General features: G+C 39.7%; 1 protein-coding gene across 1 annotated transcript in view; it reads left to right on the forward strand.

Annotated features, from left to right (window-relative positions):
• Positions 1 to 18,946, forward strand: part of CNTN1 (contactin 1) — a 222,781-nt gene that overhangs the window by 16,498 nt on the left and 187,337 nt on the right. Inside the window, exons 2-3 of the mRNA XM_033959145.1 lie at positions 8,680 to 8,806; positions 18,261 to 18,433. Of these exons, the coding sequence (XP_033815036.1) occupies positions 8,680 to 8,806; positions 18,261 to 18,433 (300 nt within the window). The remainder of the gene's footprint in view (positions 1 to 8,679; positions 8,807 to 18,260; positions 18,434 to 18,946) is intronic.

Here is an 18,946-nt window from a genome sequence, read left to right on the forward strand (position 1 = left end):
TGTTATAGTGTAAATCCTTACCCCCAAAACTGGATATAGACAAATGCTGTTTTCTAAATGGCACCCCAGTCTGAGTGCCATTTATAGAATAATGCTTGGAGCTGATTTTTTTTGGCACCATAAACAGAATCTAGTCCATAATGTGAGTAAATTCAGGAATAACTTCTTTTGAATGGCATCCAGAATATATTATACTGTATAGAGAGCTATTTTTATATATATCTAGTAGGGATGAACATTCATTAGTTCACATTTGGGAAGATAATTATCAAGCTGCATTAGGGCACTAACTACATTATTTGCCGCTTAACGTGTGTTAAAGGGCTCTATTGCTGATTGTGGTACCCTAAAGCAGTGTTGTTTAGGTTACCTTACATTTCATAGTAATGAGATGGAGAGGCAAAACATGAAAATGCACGTGAAACTGCTCATTACCAAGTAAATACAATAATATGGCTTGTGGGAGTGCCAGGTGCACACTGCAAGTTGAGAGAATCCGGCTGCCTAGTCTTGACGCAATGATTCTGGGCTGTTTTTTGAAGGTTCTAAAATCTTTTAAAAAATAGTTGACTTCAGATTGCCAACAACTGGACCTCCCCTATTCTGACGTGTCCCTCCAGATATATCTTAGATAGTCCCTGGTGTCTAGTGGGTGTGCAGGAGGGATCTCTAGTCACTCTTCCCCTTTACAGCGCAAGGATCAAAAATTGCTCCAGTGACCTCTAGTGGTAGGCTCATTATACTACCCCTAGGGATCAGAAACATGACTTTTAGCTGTAGTACTGTGAGACTACCACTTGGGGGTCACTGGTATAATTTTGGATCCTAGCTCTGGCAAGGGTAGGAGCTCCTGCCTGCCTACTAGATCACAGAGAATATCTAAGGTGTGCCAGGTGGAGGTTCTTGAGGAGGTGGGGCTTGTGAGTGTGGCTTTACATCTTGGGGCAGACCTTCAGGTTTGAAGGGGGTCTAGTTGAGGGTACTACTATGTAAATGCTGAACACTGCGGGGAGAATTAGCCACAGTTATGCAATACTGGACCATGCTCAGGCACTAGCTTTGACTATCCGGGGCTAATTGAAAGGGCATTGGCATTCAGTTATATGTGCACCAGCATAATATCAGCTAGAACCTGTATAATTCCTTCTGATATCACGGGGGTAATACTAGTAAAAACTAGGAAAAGTCAGAAATTACTTTAGTCAAAAATGTATAATGGCAGAGGTGCCTCGCTCTCTGGTCCCTGTCTCCCACTATGAAAGCAAAGCTCAGCCCAGGCCAATCTCTTCCTCTCTGTAGACCCACCACCACCACCTGGTGGTCTAGGGGGAAATACATGCAGGAACTATATCTATTCCCTCTTACCTGGTATGGTTGCCTCATCAAAATAGCTGCCATGACTTCTTCCAGCAGCTTCACTTACTCCACTGTCCACTAACCAGACAGTATAGGGACATTCTCCCATTATGTGCTACTGCCCAGTTAAATATATTTGGCAGTTCTTAATTTTGTTGCCACCACAGTTGCAGACCTTGGAAGATGCAGCAATGGCAGTAGTTACAAGAAACCATAAGGGAGATGTTGCCACTGCCACTACTAGGTTCCTCTTCTGAAAGCAACTAGGTTGCTTTCTGGGAATGAAGTGAGCGGCATCTACTGGGGTATTTTGGGGAACACTTGTTGCTGCACCCCAAAATTTTCCAAGGTAGCTACTTCACTTGACCTAATAGAATGACCCCTGTTATGCATAAAGAAAGTTCAGTACAACCCATACCCTAACCATTGTTGAATGAGTGCATTCTTTTAAAAGAATAACCTAAAATGCAATTTCCTAAAAAACTAAAATACATATATACTTTGTACTAGTGTTCAAGGTACCATATTTTGAAGACAGAATGATATTGATCACTTCTATCTGTTGTTTAGTCAACACATTTATTTTGGATAAATTAGGTATAGATGAATTAATCATCTAGATTTTCTAGTGTTGACACTGGAGAGACATTTTTGGCCAATATGCTTTCTGTCTGTCTCTGATATGACTTGACCCTATTCCCATACATGTGTCATAATTTAATGGCCGAACAGCTCTGTATAAGATGTTCTACAATAAGGATCAATGATTTATGCAAGAAAAAATATGTTAGAATAGAGAATATTGCAAACTTTTAATGGAGAAATTGTACAATAATTATTATTTTTTTTTGCAAGCTAACATAGATGTTCTACTTGAGAAGATAGAATACATCTAAAATCCCTTTGTGCAGTACTATGTACTCTCTTGTAGCACACCACATGCATAGAATTATTATAAGGTATGAGACTCTGTTCATGCGTACAGAATTCAGTCATAAACCAATATTTGCATTTAAGAGAACTAGAATATTTAATTTCTGCTTAATTAAATTTCTAAAGATATCTACCCTGGACCATCAGTACACACTGGAAATCATTACAGAATTAATTAAATTCAAATTGACTTATACATATTTTATCTTAAATAATTACATCAGTTTACAGCCCCTATGAATTGATGTTGGCACCAGCATGGTATCACAGAATGCCAAACCTTTAGGCAGAGTTGAACGAGAAATTTCAGAATAGATATCAGATCCAGCCCTTCAAAAACTATGATCCAGCCTGATTTGGAATGAAGGAAAAAAAGAGAACCTTGACAGAAATCCTGTGATGTATTTAATAAAGTTGAAAAGAGACAAGCCTACAAAAGCAGTTAATATTTCTGATACTGTGGTTTCAATCAGAAATTGGCAGTTATAAATATCTATACATATAAAATCAGCTGATTGATTCAGCAAGCAAGCTGACAGGAGTACACATGGAAAATTGGGATAGAATGTTAGACCTCACTTTAGAAAAGGCTAGCTGCTTTTTTGGATTAAAAGGACATCTGAAGAAGAAGTAGGGGTATTGGTATGCCTTTTTCTCTTTCCTCTCAACAGGTATAAATGCTCCTACAACTGAAGTATAACAGGGAAACATCATGATACTAAAGCTGTTGTTCCATTATAGCTTCTGTCTCTATCCAAGTGGAAAGTATGATCTAAGTTAAGGGACAGGTCCCATATGTAATATTCCTGCAGGTTAAATTACTCATGGAACAAGTGGGGGGAACTTTGAGAGGAGATGACAAGGCTGAGAAGCAATCACTGCAACAAAAAATACATTGATGAAATGCTTCTTCAGGACAAACTCCTAGGAGTAACAATAGATAGATGCTGCACCCTGCAGGTTCAAATCAACAAAACCACTCAAAAAGCATTTTTTACCATGCACAACCTACGAAAAATAAGAAAATTCTTCGATAAAGAACAATATAGACTCATAGTCCAATCCCTAGTCCTAAGTCTAATGGACTACTGCAATATCCTCTACCTACCATGCCCCACATACTTAATAAAACAATTACAGACCGTACAGAACACAGCCCTCAGACTGATCTACTCTCTTGGAAAATTTGATCATATCACCAATGCCTACCTAGATTCACACTGGCTACCTATACAAGCCCGCATTCAATTCAAACTATACTGCCTATTATTCAAAGCATTAAACGTAACGGCACCCACCCACCTAAACAACCGCCTAAACCGGAACCTCTCATCCAGACAAAGGAGAACCCAATCCCCATTCTCCTACCACCCTTTCAAAGGAACTAAGCGCAAAAAGATGTATGACCACCTACTAGCAACACAGGCAGCAAAATTGGACCCCTCCATCTCCAACCTGCTGACAGCAACAACTGACTTCAAAACTCTCCGAAAAGAAATCAAAACCCTACTATTCAAAAAATTCATCCAGATATCCTATCCCCCTCTCCATTCCCCCTTGCTATTCTCCCCTCTCCCTCCCCCTACCTGTAATATCCCCCTAAGACTCAACAAAGTAACCAGCATCCACTCTGTAACTATCTCATAAATTTCCAGCTCCTTCTGACGTTCTCCTTATTTTTCTACTTATCTTGTAACCTCTCCTCATTAATTGTAATCTTCTTCCTGGAAATATCCAGTTATCTTCTGATGTAATCAGCTTAGAACTGCAAGGTACAGGCAGAATAGAAGTCAGTAATGTAATGTAATGTAATGTCTAGTCTTATTGAGAAAGACATGGGGAAGCCACTGCTTGCCCTGTATTGGTAGCATGGAATATTGCTATAACTTGGGTTTGGGCCAGGTACTAGTGACATGGATTGGCCACAATGAGAACGGGCTGCTGAGCTTGATGGACCATTGCTCTGACCCAGTAAGGCTATTCTTATGTAAAGGGGAAGGTGCAACTGTATTGAAAGAGGACAACTGATCGCAAATCACTAGACCCTGTAGAATGAACACCCTTATTCTACCTTCCCTTGAAATGAAGAACTAGTATGCAGCTTTGGAAGTGGAGGAGTTGGAAACATCCCAGGAACAGGAGGAACTGGAATTCAAAAATTTCAAAGCTCTGGATCAGTGACCACCAGGAAGCGAAGGATAGTGGTGGTTGATGACACTTTTCTGAGAGTTAAAGAAATGTCCATTTGCTGAGGAGACATGATGTCCTAGGAGATGTGCTATCTGCCTAGATCCAAGATTTGTGTCTTGATGGAGAGAACTTCATTAAGCCCACTACTAGCTGATGCTGCTCATCCATGTCAAACAATCGAAAAAAATAAAAAAAATACACTGAAGTACTAATTGGTACTTAAAAAGATAAATAAATAAGAAGAACCAGAGGACTAACTGTTTGGACTCACTTTGATTATATGTTATTATAAATTATTATTATGCGAATTTCAATGTGAGGCTATGAGCTCAAAACTAAACTAAACTAAAACTTAGCTTTATATACCGGGTCATCCACTAAAGGAAGCTCGACTCGGTTAACAATAATTTAAAAAGTACTAAAAGAAAAACAACAAGAATTTCAAAAGGATTAATTTTCAAAGTGTTTAGCAAATAGAAAAGTTTTAAAAGATTTACGGAAAAATTGAAAAGGATTGGGGCAAGTCCCCCCAAAAGAGACTACACTATTGCACTTTTTGGCCCCAGAAATAAACCAGCATGGAAACCAAATAAGGCATTAAACAAACACCATTATTGGATTCACCAGTTTGTGTATTAGTGAACATGTGAATTAAAGGGCTCCTTTTATCAAGGTGCAGTAGGGGTTTAACACGCGGAATACCGCGCGTTAAACCACCTGCCGCGCTAGTCACTAACGCCTCCATTGACGAGGAATTCATTTTTTGGCTTGTCGTGGGGGTTAGCGCGTGATGAAATGTCCAACGCGCTAACCCTGCTAGCGCACCTTGATAAAAGGAGCCCAAAGTGTATATTTTAGTAAATCAAAAAACGAAGGGGTCCTTTTACTAAGGCGCTCTAACTGATTTACCATTCGCTAAAGATTAGCGAACTTTAAATGCCAAGGCACCCATTATATGCTATGGGTGCCCTAGAATTTAGCGTGTTTTAATCTTTAGCACACGCTAATTCGGTTAGCGCCTTAGTAATAGAATCCCTAAATGTGTTCAAAACATAACTAATAATATCCTTCTTTTTTTCCACAAGAGTCCAGCAAGTTAGTCCCCCAGTTACCAACCAGAATACCCCCTCCCCTCATAAAAAAATATTTCCAATCAAATTAGATCATGGGCCTGATTAAAAGTAATTCTCAAGCATACATTTATAAGTTACCTATGTATATTACATCTTACCAACTCTAAAAAGAAGTTCTCACTGGCACAATGCAAGTCCTACTGCAAACATTAATATATTTGGGAGACACCACATACTTTGGCATAGAAGTGAAGTTCATGTCTCTTATGTGTGAAACTGGTCCATTTGAAACCATTGCCATCAGTAAATTTGAGAAAATAAGAACATACTCTATGTATCTTGGCTGAGGTTCATTACTGTTACGGAAACCATAACTCATTTGGAGGCATTGCTTCTATAAGAAGACCAATAGGTCATCAAATTTAATCATCTAGTTATTTCATCTCAAATTCTATTTCATAATCAAGATCAAACTATAAAACAGTGTGGGGCTTATTTAAAAAAAAAAAAAAAAAACCCCGTCCAAAAGATTGCATAAACCGGTTGGATGTATTACTAGTCAAAACGTCCAAGGGGCCATTTTTCAAACTGACTTTCTAGACATCTCTCTGGTTGTTTTGTCTCCAGTGCATCTAAATCTTAAGGGGTCATGTTAGAGGCATGTTTTGGGTGGGTTTAGGACTTGGATGTTCTGCAAGGATAATCAAACTTTTAACAAAATGTTCATGGCACCATTTAGACATTTGGGGTAGACCTGTTTTAAAAAATGAATAAGGGTCAAAAAGGCACCCAAACTGACCAGATGACCATTGGAGAGATTAAGGCATGACCACCTCTTATTTCCCCAGTGGTCACTGACCCCTCCCATCACCAAAAGGTGTGCAACAGAACATTCCAGCCTGTATTACAGCTTTGGATGGCCACACAAACACAGCTCAGCAGATCAGAGGGGTACTCTAAAGCAATGCATCTTATTTGGATCCTGGAGTACCCCCTTGCCAGTCAGATTTCCAGGATATACGCAATGAATATGCATAAGCTTGATTTGCACCCAATTATAAAACTCGTTCCAAGTGCTATTTATTCTAATCTTCTTTCACCTTTAATCTTCTTCCTTCATCTTCCTATCATTGTTTATGCCGAAGACCTCAGAATACAGGCAATTTCTTTAAACGGTGAGGATGGCATACACGATTCTCCCCGTTTAAAAAGATTGCCTGTATGGGACGGAGGAGGGTATATTCTGAGGTCTTTGGCATAAACAATGATAGGAAGATGAAGGAAGAAGATTAGAATAAATAGCACTTGGAACGAGTTTTATAATTGGGTGTTTGATTCTTGGTTCCAAGACACTAATTTTTGCCTTCGCTTAGTGTAAGCTTGATTTGCATACACTACCTTCATTTTATGTAAATTTCTTTCATGCATATTCATTGCGGATATCCTGAAAACCTGACTGTCAAGGGGGTACTCCAGGACCGAGTTGAGAAACACTGCTCTAAGGGGTACTTGCCAGGTACTTGTGATCTGGATCAGCCACTATTGGAAACAGGATACTGGGCTTGATGGACCTGTGGTCTGTTGTAGTTTGACAGCTCTTATGTTCTTATATTCTTATGCAATATTTTTTTTTTTGAGTAATTTTCAGATATATCATTACAAATAAAACATTTGGGTATTTTAACCTGTATTACAAAAACACAGAATTTAGGTTTTTTTTTAATACAGTACATGAAATTATGCATTTACCATATATTAACAGGAAAAACGTAAGGCACAGAAGGTGCAAATGCAACGTGGTAACTGTTGTGAATGGTGACAAATACGCGCAGGACATTAGTACGCCGACAATTCCGCCCCGACATTTGCGCGCAGGACAAATGCACGCCACCACCTATGCTCACACTCGTGCTTTTGTTGAGGGAGGTGGGGGAACGCCCCTGCTACACTTACAACTTGTGCTCTCCTCCTGAGTCCATCCCGTTTCTGCTCTTCTGCTCTGAGGGGGTGTGGGGGGGAACCCTCCCCCCCCACTACAATCGCTCTCTCCTTCAGGGAGATGTTGACGCACTCTCAATTTAAAGATTGCCGCAAATCCCCCACACTAAACTTACAATTGTGCCCTAAAAATCCCACTCCTTTCATGCGCACACTTGTCAGTGCATGCATTTGACGGAGCGGGATTGTCAGGGCGCAATTGTCCTGCGCGCTATTGACGGTGTACCTTTGTGGACATGCTCAGCATGTTTTCTGTAATTTCCATGCTTAGTCATTCATATTAGCTGTGATCGAACCTAAAGTACTATGTAAACCTGTGCTAACTGTGTACACCATACACTATATAGTATGTACTCAGTACTAACTGCAGTATGCTATCCACGCCCATTCTTTGCCCATTCCCATGCCTATTCCCGCCCCCTAATGCAAAATTCACTTAACATGTGAAATAGTGCACACTAACTGCTAAATCAACATGGGAGCCATACACCACTGAGTTCTTCCCTGGCTCTTGGAAAAAGATCCAAAGATTAATTAAGGCAAAATTATTAAGTATTTATGGGCCCAATTTTCAAAATAAGCTGAGCTCCTAAAATTTTCCCCTATTTTCATTCAAACTTAGAAACCTAAGGGATCCTTTTACTAAATGGCACTAGAGGTGTTCACAGAATTCCTATGAGCATCAGAACATTTACCTCGCCGACCCGCGCTAAAAAGCTCTAGTGTCGTTTAATAAAACCTAGGGTAAGTTCTCTACTGAAAATCAACCTACATTTAGAAGCTTAAAAGTTGTGCTCCTAAATTTAGACCTGCCATTCATTTGCCTAGGTTTATGAGCATAATTTAAGTGCCTAGTGCTCCTAACTTTTCCCCCACCGTAAATCCACCCCATTGCAATTCACGTTTAAGGTTTCTAAATTTAGAGAAACCTTGAACATAAATTTATGATCTCTGCACTAGTAAATTTTCAGAGGCAAATTAGCTTTCAAGGTTAGGAGCATAAGCCCATTAAAAATTGGCCTCATAATATGCTTATGATGGTAAGATTTTAATGAAAGTCAAGATGAACACTTAAGGGCTTGCTTTGTACATCAAAATAAACTTATATATTGTCTGGTTTTTGTTACAGAGGAAGGAAAAAGATATGGGCCTGTCTTTGAAGAGCAGCCAATTGATACTATATATCCAGAAGAATCTTCGGAAGGGAAGGTCACAATGAACTGCAGAGCGAGAGCAAACCCTACTCCTGAATACAGGTACCACAACCACTTTCTACAAATTGTGTTATTAGGTATTCATTGTTGGAAATGTACAAATTCCATTCATGTGTTTGCATATACTTTACATGTTAACATTTGCACCTGCTTCAGAGCAGGCATAAATTTGCACAGTTTCAGTTTCAGGACAAAGGTATTGCATACATATGAGGAGATGCCTTAGCATAGCTCCTTTTTAATAACATTGAGGGTAATTTTATAACAGGTCACCTGGATGGCTCCTGTTATGCTGCTATTTTGTAATGGCACGTAGGTGCTTATGTGACTTTACAAACTATGGTATTGGCGCAAGAATGCATTCATGATGTAGTCGTGGAGTATACTACTATAAGGGGTTGCCTATTTAAACCCTGTTACATTAAGAAAAGTAGATATCTACTCTCAGATTCGATATATGGTGCCCATATTTGCAAGCCCATACTTGTGAGTGCGCCTTAGTTGAGTTAGCAAATTAATTGAATAATGAGCCCTTAACCATCAATAATTGGGTGCTAACAACTAATTATTAAAATTAATTGGCGTTCATTAACATTTGTGCATGCATATCTGGTTTCATGCTATTCTAAAACCTATGTTCTGCTTCCCCAATGATGTAATTTCAATTTTTCTTTTACTTAAAGGCAATAACTCAACAGTATTCCAAAAAAAAAACTCCTCTAAGTATCTGCCAGTTGTAATTCTATCTTTCTTTCTTCTTCTGAGCCTCAGCCCCACCACTCCACCTCATCAATAAGCTTTCATAGCGGTGAGCTTTACGTAGTGATGTCGTCACTGGCTCAATATAAATCTTATATCTTTTTACTCTTTTATATATTAAACTACTGTTATTACTCCTTTCACTTTAAAGTGCTCAATTAACTTTAAAGTGCTCAGTGCTTGATACTTTGGGCTCCTTTTACAAAGGTGTGTTAGGGCCTTAACGTGCAGAATAGTGTGCGCTACAATGCCACGCGTGCTAGCCACTACTGCCTCCTCTTGAGTAGACAGTAGTTTTTCAGGTAACGTGCACTAATCCGGTGTGTGCGCTAAAAACGCTACCGCACTTTTGTAAAAGGAGCCCTTTATCTTTTCTTAGTCTTATATTAAATAAATAAATAAATAATTTAAGAAGTACATGTCCAATTTCATTTTACGAATATACAAAACACATTTCAACCATGGACTTATCTTAGCTTCGTCTTTTTAAGCGCAATTTGGGAGGGTTGGGCCCAACATGTTTCACGTCCTGCTTTTTCAAGGGTACCTCACCACTATGAAAGCTTATTGATGCGGTAAAGTGGTAGGGCTGAGGCCCAGAAGAAGAAAGAAAGAAAGAAAAATTACAACTGGCAGATACTTAAAGGTTGTTTTGTTGTTTTTGGGGGGTTTTTTTTTGGAAGATTCTAAAACCTATGACACCTAACTTTTCTAGAGTGTAACTCAAAGGAGGGCATGTCAGAGGCATTCTGAAAAATTGCATGTATAGTTCTAGAATACTGCCTCAGCACGTTTAACCTGGGTGCTGGCACGTACATTAGGTTTCAGCAGGCATAAGCCTGGCGCCTAAGATTGCACGCAGAAATCAGCGCTTTGCACTCATTTTTTTTCCCAGTACCCATTTTTGAGCACCATTTTTACATAGAAATTCCCCCTAGTTTTCTTTATAGTGTAAACCACCTTGCACATGCCTAATTTGCAGGGGAAGATATGCCAGCCTCAGAGTGGTGTAAATGCCCATACTTAGATTGCAGAAGAACACACATAGGCCCGGATTTTGTAACCGTCGCCATTGTTGCAAACACCAGATGGCACTGGGTACAGAATCGTGCCTCCTGTTAAGATAGGCACTGGAAATGTAGGCCAGGGTTTTCCAGGCCTATTCCTACCTTTGATATAAATTGCACCTTCATAGGCACTTTAGACCGCCTAATGCCACGTCTAGCATTAGCCATACCCACAGTGGCATTAGGTGCCGTAGAGGCCCAAATTCTGTAACCAGCGCCTAATGTTAGGCATCTATTTGGGAGGCACCCAACTAGATAGGCGCCTATCTAAATTGAATAGCAAGCTCAATTAAGCTATTTAATCAGCACTAATTGAAACTTAGGCGCCTATCAAGAAAGAGCGATTCTGTAACAAGGTGCCTCTATAAATGTAGGCGTCCTTTCAAAAAAATAGGCACTACGCATGTTAGGTGTGGGTGTGGCTTCATGTTAGGCGCCTTGCTACAGAATCGCTGCTCTTAAGTGTGCTTAAGCGCTCGCATGGGCGCCTATCTTTTAGTTGTGCCTAGAGCTGGCCTATTTATTGGGCGCCTCCAAAATAGGTGCCGCTCAGTGTGATTCACTAAACAGCACCCAATTTTACTTGAATCGCGCTGAATGTGCCTAATTCGGCACCTAAGCTTTGGGTGCTTCTTATAGAATTTGCCCTAGAATGCCTACAATTTGGGTACCGATCTTTTAGACGCTGGTAGGTGCCTTGAAACTCAGTTAAAAATGTTGTTTAAAAGGTTTTTTATACTGAGCTTGGATGCCAACCGATGCCTATAAAATTGGAGCTGGTTAGAAAATCTGGACCTAAGATTAAAAGATTTTGTAATCTATGCATGTAAATGTGTACTCCACTCGTGCTCTGCCCAAATTATGCCTATGATAACCCTCACCTGTGAAGTATGTGGTATTGCATTTTAGGGTGTGCTTGCAAACTAATACAGTATGTAGTTGATGTTCTAGTCATTTACATGCATATGCAGCAACGTATATGCATAAATGGCTAGAATACTGGCATTAATATATATACTCATGCTGCCTAAAGTTTTCAGCAAACATCTTTGCTTTCAGTCATTATATAGATGTCAAGTAATAATATACTATAACAATTAAGAATTTTGCTACTAAGGGGTTGACATTCATCCAGCATCGTTCAGCATTTTGCCGATTGCTGCTGGTGCTAAACCAGAAATTCAGTGCTGAACCATATCCAGGCACCAGCATTGTATTTCCAGGTTTCCAGAGTCAGCTAACACATGGAGGGGCATAATCAAAAGATACGTCTAAGTCCTATTTGGATGTATGATGCTAGACACCCAAAGTCGGCAGTGGGAAAATGTCCATTCTTGAAAAATATGTCTAAAATATGGTTTTTTTTTTGAGAATCGTCTATCTAGACGTCCAGGCTATTGTTCATCCACACCACCAGGTCATCTGTCTTTATTCCACATTCTCAACTAAAATTTTGTCCAAGTCCCAAATGCCCAGAACAAGACCTTTTGGAGGTGGGAGGGGCCAGCATTGTGATGGACTGGCCACTCAGACATGGGAACAGAGCAGTGGGGTACCTTACAGGACACTGCTGTGAACTTCACAAAAAGGGTGCCAGATAAGCATCTTACCAGAACTCTCTCATAGGTTGTGGTGAGCCTCCAAAACACTCCCCAAACCCACTATACCCACCTGTCTACAACCCCACTAGCCCTTATGGCCGCAGGTGCAACTTATATGGCAGTAGAGTAGGGTTTTGGTAGACACACATGTTTCATCCATATATAGTGGTTAGAGTGGCTTATGGGCCTGGGTCCTCCTCTCTATGGTTCACTAGCCCACCCACCAGGCCATTTAAGACACTTGTATGCATCTCTAATTAGGCTTTTCTATACTAGATGCTGATGTTCTGGAGACAGGTGTGCACATTTTTATTCCTATCTTTGGGAGGGGAGCAAGAGGATCAATGAACACTGAGGGATGTGTGTGGGTCTTTACTTTGTCTCTGCAGTGGTTATCTGGTCACTTTAGATACCTTTTTGGCACTTATACATGTTTTTACATCATCTAACTCACAACGTATAAGTTCCATCCAGGAAGTCTAGTAAAATATTTGATTATCCTTGCAGGATGGCTAAGTCTAGGTTGGCCCACATCCCACCCAACCACTCCTCCAAATATGCCCCTTTCAGCTCTGGGCACAAAGCAGCTTTCAGAGGCCTAAAAAGTCCCTGGATATGTCCAAAAAATAGGTTTGATTATACACTTGGATGACTTGTCTTTTAGGTCGTCTTAAGTGCTGACTTGGGCGGGTTTTTAGACATGTTTAAGTTTTGATTATGAGCCCCATAGCCATTAAGTATGATATTCAGAATTTCACCAGCTATGGGTTTCTGCATAAAGATAGGACTGACTTTTATGCAGTCCTGTTTAAGCTGAATATCAGCACTTAAGCAGCCAAGTATTTTCTCCTCCCTCAGAATGCCTCCAAAATAGCTGGTTTTGAATGTGGTGCTAACTGGTTATTTTCAGTGGCACTAAGCAGTTAAGTGGCACTGAAAATGACCAGTTAACCGGAGCAAGTGATATAACCAGCCAGAAGCCATTTTTCCCCTAGTTAAATCACATTGAACATTGTTCTGCCTCCACATTCATGAGAGCAGATTGAGGTTTTTTTTTGTTTTTTTTATTTTTTATTTATTACATTACATTACATTAGTGATTTCTATTCCGCCTGTGCCTTGCGGTTCTAGGCGGATTACAAATTAGAAGAGATCTGGACATTACCGAGAGAATTACGTAACAATGATTACCGAGAGAATTACATAACAGTGATTCATGTACTTTACATGGTCTGGTAGAGGATTATAAATTATAAGATATCTGGATTTTTCCAAAAGAATTACATAGCAGAGAATCAAGTGATAACAGGATACAGTGGCGAATATCAGTATATACTGGTTACAGAAGAAAGATTACCAAACAATGAAGGAAGAAGTTTGTTGGATACTGAAGGTAGATGCTTATTTAGGAATCAGAATAATTTTGGAAGGAGGTTCTAGGAGTTGACTAATGTGTTATTCACGAGAGGGAGAGCTTGTGCGAAGGGGAGGAGATTAGTTAGTGGGGACGTGTTTTTTGAATAGAAATGTTTTGATTTCTTTTCGAAACACTTTGATGTCTGTTGTTTTGATCAATATAAATATAACATTATAATACATACAGTATTCTAAAGCAATATGAGTCCACATCAAGGAAGAGAAAGAGGTCATTCTTAAACATACATAAGTAACCAACAAGGAAAACAAAAAAAAAAAGCCTGTACTGTATATTTTAAGTTTTAGTTTGAACACCCGTTTCTCTATCTATCAGGAATCTTTCCAACTGATCAGGTTCAAAAAAGTCATATGACATATTTAAATAAGTAATCATACATTTAGCGGGAAATTTTAAGAAAAAAGTTGCTCCCAATGATAATACACGAGATTTGTATTGAAAAAATTATTTCCGCCTAAACTGGGTAGCTCTACAAACGTCTGGAAACATTTGCAGTTTCTGCCCACAAAGAGGAAATCTTTTTTCAAGAAATAATTTTTCAACACCATACTTTTACAATTCTCTGAGGCAAAGGTAACTAAGAGGGTGGCATGATCTGAAACATCATCATAACTTGTTACAAGAAATAATGTTAAATTTTCCAATGGATCTTTCCTCTGGTTAGATTCATCGGATGTGCCATCCTCTTGGTTAACCGATCCCTTCATTGGGAGATAGAAACATCTATTCAACATAATAGTTTCAGCATTGCCCAATTGTAGAACTTCTTTAAAATATTTTCAAAGTAGTATCTCAGGAGAGAGCAATGAGCATTTTGGGAAATTCAGTATTCTCAGATTAGAAACTCTCATATGATTTTCCATAATCTCACACTGTCTATGCAACCAAAGACTACCCTTGATTGCAGAGGTACTAGTTTGTTGTAGAGAACCCATCTGAGATTCTAATTTTTTAACTGCTCCTTCCAATTGAATAATTTTTTTCATCCATTTTTTCTCATTTAGACACTACTTGATCTGAAAAAAAAACAACAAAGTTTTTGTACTGGACCCTGTAGTAAAGCTTCAGACCTTTTAACCACTGTACATATATCTTTTAAAGTTATATTCTGAGGAACTTGCTCATTAGACGAGTTCCCAATAGGAAACTCAACTGGTTGGATTTTATTACACTCTAATAGGGATGTTATCTATGGTTGTTGTACCAATAGGTCTGAAGCTGTGTTTTCTCTTAAAGGAAGACTACCATTAGGACAAGTCTCCTCTGGAGAAAAACAGGAAACAGGTGGACCCAGGGAAATTCTTTCCCCAGAACTTAATGAAGTACCCAATACATTTCCTGTGATAGGAGAGGAAGGAGTAGGCTTAGAAGCCAAAACTAAGTGTGGGAGAGTTGGAGTACTAGTTGGTAATAATTTAGGCTTTACCTTACACTTCCCCATATTCACAACAGGAACAAAAAATAGGCAAATTTCTCAAACCGTTTTCTCTACTGCAATGGAACTCCACCAGAACTCCAAAGCTGCATCCTGCAGGTGCGCCACAGGAAGTGGCAAATTCTTAACTTCGATGTAGCCCTGCCCCCTGAAATCAGCACAGGAAAGTAGGGAACAGCAGACAAGATGAAAAAAGTTGCAAAGCTGCAAAGAAGTGCCTCCTCACTCTCCCAGAGCAGATTATTTTTTTTTTTTCAAAAAAATTGTTGTTTTATTTTTCAACATAGTCCCCTGATAGCTCCATACACTTCATCCACTTTTCCTGCAATAACTTCAACCCCTTTGAAAAGAATTATTCTATTTGACTTTCATACTAGGACGTCACAGCTTTCTTGATGCCTTTATCACTTGAAAACAGCTGTCCACGGAGCAATTTTTATTTTATTTTATTTTTTTTTTTTATTTCAAATTTTCTTTTTATTAAGAAAAGAAGTATACAAAGAAGTAAACCACAATCCGAATACAAAGAACCAGGAACAAAGTAAAACACCAGACTAGAGGGTCTACCGCGTGGTTTCTGCGCGGAGACAAAAGATACTCAGCAAAAGCCAAGAAGAACCCACCCCCCAAACCCCCCCCAACCCCACCCCACACCCCCCAAGCACTCCAGTGTCAGAAATTCAGAAGGGCACTTCGGGCACCCGGAGACAAATTGTCCCAAACCGGAGCCCAAACCGCTCGGAATTTCCTCCATTGACCAGGGCCACTTTTTGTAGTATCCAAATATTCATACTTCAGCAAAGTAAACAGTTCATTTTTCCACATTGTGAGGGTAGGCACCTCGGCCTGCCTCCATAACAAGAGGATACATTTACGAGATAACAAAAAAGCCTTCTTCAGCAACAGGGAATTACCCCTAGAAAGTCCCAAAGAGGTAAAGTGATAAAAAAGGAAAACCTTCGCTCCCAGGGAAAGTCGTTTCTTTAAGATCGTCTGTAGATGAAGGCCAACAAAAGACCAGAAGGTTTGTATTCTGTCACAGGACCAAAACATATGCAACAAACCAGCAGGGGCAGCACGGCATTTAGGGCATTCAGCATGAGTTGCAATACCAGCCACCAAGGCCTTATATGGGGAAATGTAAAGTCTCAACAAGAATTTGTAGTGCTGTTCTTGCAGTACCACCGAGCGAGTCAGTCTCGGAAGATGTCGCATGAGGAGACGCAAATCCTCACCAGTGATCTGCTCAGTAGAGGCAAGGTCCAGATTCCAAACAGCAGCCACCGTATCATAATTCCAAGGTACCGAAAAACTGCCCAAGCTGATCTGATGAAAGGAGAGACTCACACTGGTCGAACGGGACAGGGTCAAAGTCTCCCAAACCAAGTCCGCCTTATCTTCCTGCAAAGTAGAACGGTCCAGAGAGTGCAGATAGTGACTGACTTGACCATAAGAAAGCCAATCCCGAGCCTGTACTACACCCCGAGCCTGAAGAGCAGGGAAGGAAACCGGAAGGCCCTGTGTCGTCACCACATCCCGCACATAACAAAGGCCATTGGTCGACCAAGTCTTCAAATAAGTTTTAGAGTCATCCGGATCCAAGTCCCGATTTCCCCACAAGGGTAAAAGCACTGTAGAAGTAAAAGGCACCTGCATCCATTTGCATAACCATTGCCAACATTGACGCATAGATTTCAACAAAGGATGAGAACGAGTTGGAAAAATCCGATGGGGTCGTTTCGCATGAAGATAATACAACAAATGTGTAGGCGCCATCAGTTGCTGTTCAAGGGACACAGGAGTATAATAGGCAGTATTCTTGATCCAGTCGACCAGGTGACGAAGGAGACAGGCAACATTATATTTCCGCAGGTCCGGCAATGCCAAACCGCCTCTCCCCAGTGGCAAGGAAAGTTGTGCTAAAGTCAATCTGGGCTTCTTATTATTCCAAAGAAATTTACGTAACACTTTATGATACAGACCAATGTCCTTATTGGTAATATACATAGGAAAAGTTTGCATCACATAAATCCATTTCGGAAACAGAACCATTTTAAACAATGCTATCCTCCCCCGCAAAGTTAAAGGAAAATTGGTCCAAAGAGCCAATAAATCCCGAGTTTTGTGCAATAATACCTTGAAATTTTCCCCATAAGCCCTTTTGAGATCACCAGTAATATAGATCCCCAAATATTTAAGTCTGTGCGCCACCTTTCGTAATGGAAAAGGGGATGTCCAATCCGCATAAGAGCAGATTATTTTTAAACAGTGTATTTCTTTAGCTCAAGCTCCCAGTGTGCATTGCTGTAGTGTGCCTTCTTTTCTTATGTGTTCACATCAGACTCCATTTTATAGCTGCATGTGGTCATAGGAAAGCAGTGTTCCCTATCTGATTTAAACTTTTGAATTTGCTGATCTAAATACAGCTTAGTTAGCTGAGTTTGTAGAATAATATCCTTCACAGAGTAAGTAAAATACACTCCTGGACATTCTAAAGATACACGGTGGAGGCGGGAGGGAGATAACAATACTTAGAATCGGCTGAGACAGGAGGCCAGAGGGATCCCTGCTGTCCCAGCCCACCGCAGGACCACCAGGGATTTAAAAGGTACACTGGGGAGGGGGAAGGAGGTAAATGTTATTGGAGTTGGCCGGGACAGGAAACAGAAGGGATCTCTCTTGTTCCAGCCTACTGCTGGACCACCAGGCCTCACGGTAGGCCTGGCAGAGGCCTTCAACAGGTTCAGGAATGGGGGGGGGGATCAGTACTGACCTGAATATAAACCAAGACCCCCATTTTTAGCCCCAAAAATCTTGGTTTATATTTGAGTATATACAGTATTCATACAAAAACATGACTACTCATCTTAGTTCATATATTTATAAGCAGTATTTTACATGTGTATAGAGGTATATACATGCAAAATATGCTTTGTAATCTTATCCCCTACCCTAAATACCCACTTGACCACTGATGGATCTGTGCAGTAACTGAAAGAAATATTCTACTGTATTTTGCTTTACAAGAGTGTGCATAAAATTTTCTTTTACTTTGAGAAGTTTCCATCACAAATTATTCAGAATATCAAAGAACAAAGAGTGAAAATTAAAATGAAAATACTGAAATCTATAAATTATATGCCAATAATTTTTGTTAATAGACAAGCAAAATATTAGATTTTTCTTTTATCATTGACAGGTGGAAAATAAATAACTGGGATATTAACTTGATAAATAAACGCTACACCTTGATGGGAGGTAACCTTATCATCAACAACCCAGACAAAATTAAGGACACTGGAAAATATGTTTGTATAGCAGAAAATATCTTTGGAACCGTCCGAAGCAATGAAGCCACTCTCAATTTTGGATGTAAGAAATTATGTAATGGTTTAGAAATAGATCAGCATGGCCTCTTTTGCTTAAACCTTTTTAACATGCATCAATTTCTGTGCATGCTATTTTATATGGTAACACTCAAAAATTCCAGATTGACGTGACTCAAAACTAGAGAAACCAGAAAAAAAGAGCCAGGATAATGGCTCAGTGGCAGTTTTATGTAGAAAGTCACCAGTTCATTCCTCAAGTTGGATCTTGAGTAGGCAAAGTTGAGAATGATCTGTTAACTCAGCATTTGACTTTATTGAGTTTATTTTTGCTTTAACTATCACTTCTTTATTGTCTGTCTTTTTTGGTTACCCTCATGCTGCATAACATTTTCTGCATTGTGTTGATGGCATGCTTCAAAGATTGCTTTTGTTCCTGTCGTTCTGTTGTATATCTCCTGGAGAGATGACACTTTGGCACAAGCTATCATTCAGCACTTGCATGTAAAACTCACTGAGGTCAAATTTCAGTTCTTGGCAGGCCACATAGCATAACAGA

Source organism: Geotrypetes seraphini, chromosome 9, assembly GCF_902459505.1.
Source record: "Geotrypetes seraphini chromosome 9, aGeoSer1.1, whole genome shotgun sequence".
In the NCBI taxonomy this organism is placed as follows: Eukaryota; Metazoa; Chordata; class Amphibia; order Gymnophiona; family Dermophiidae; genus Geotrypetes; species Geotrypetes seraphini.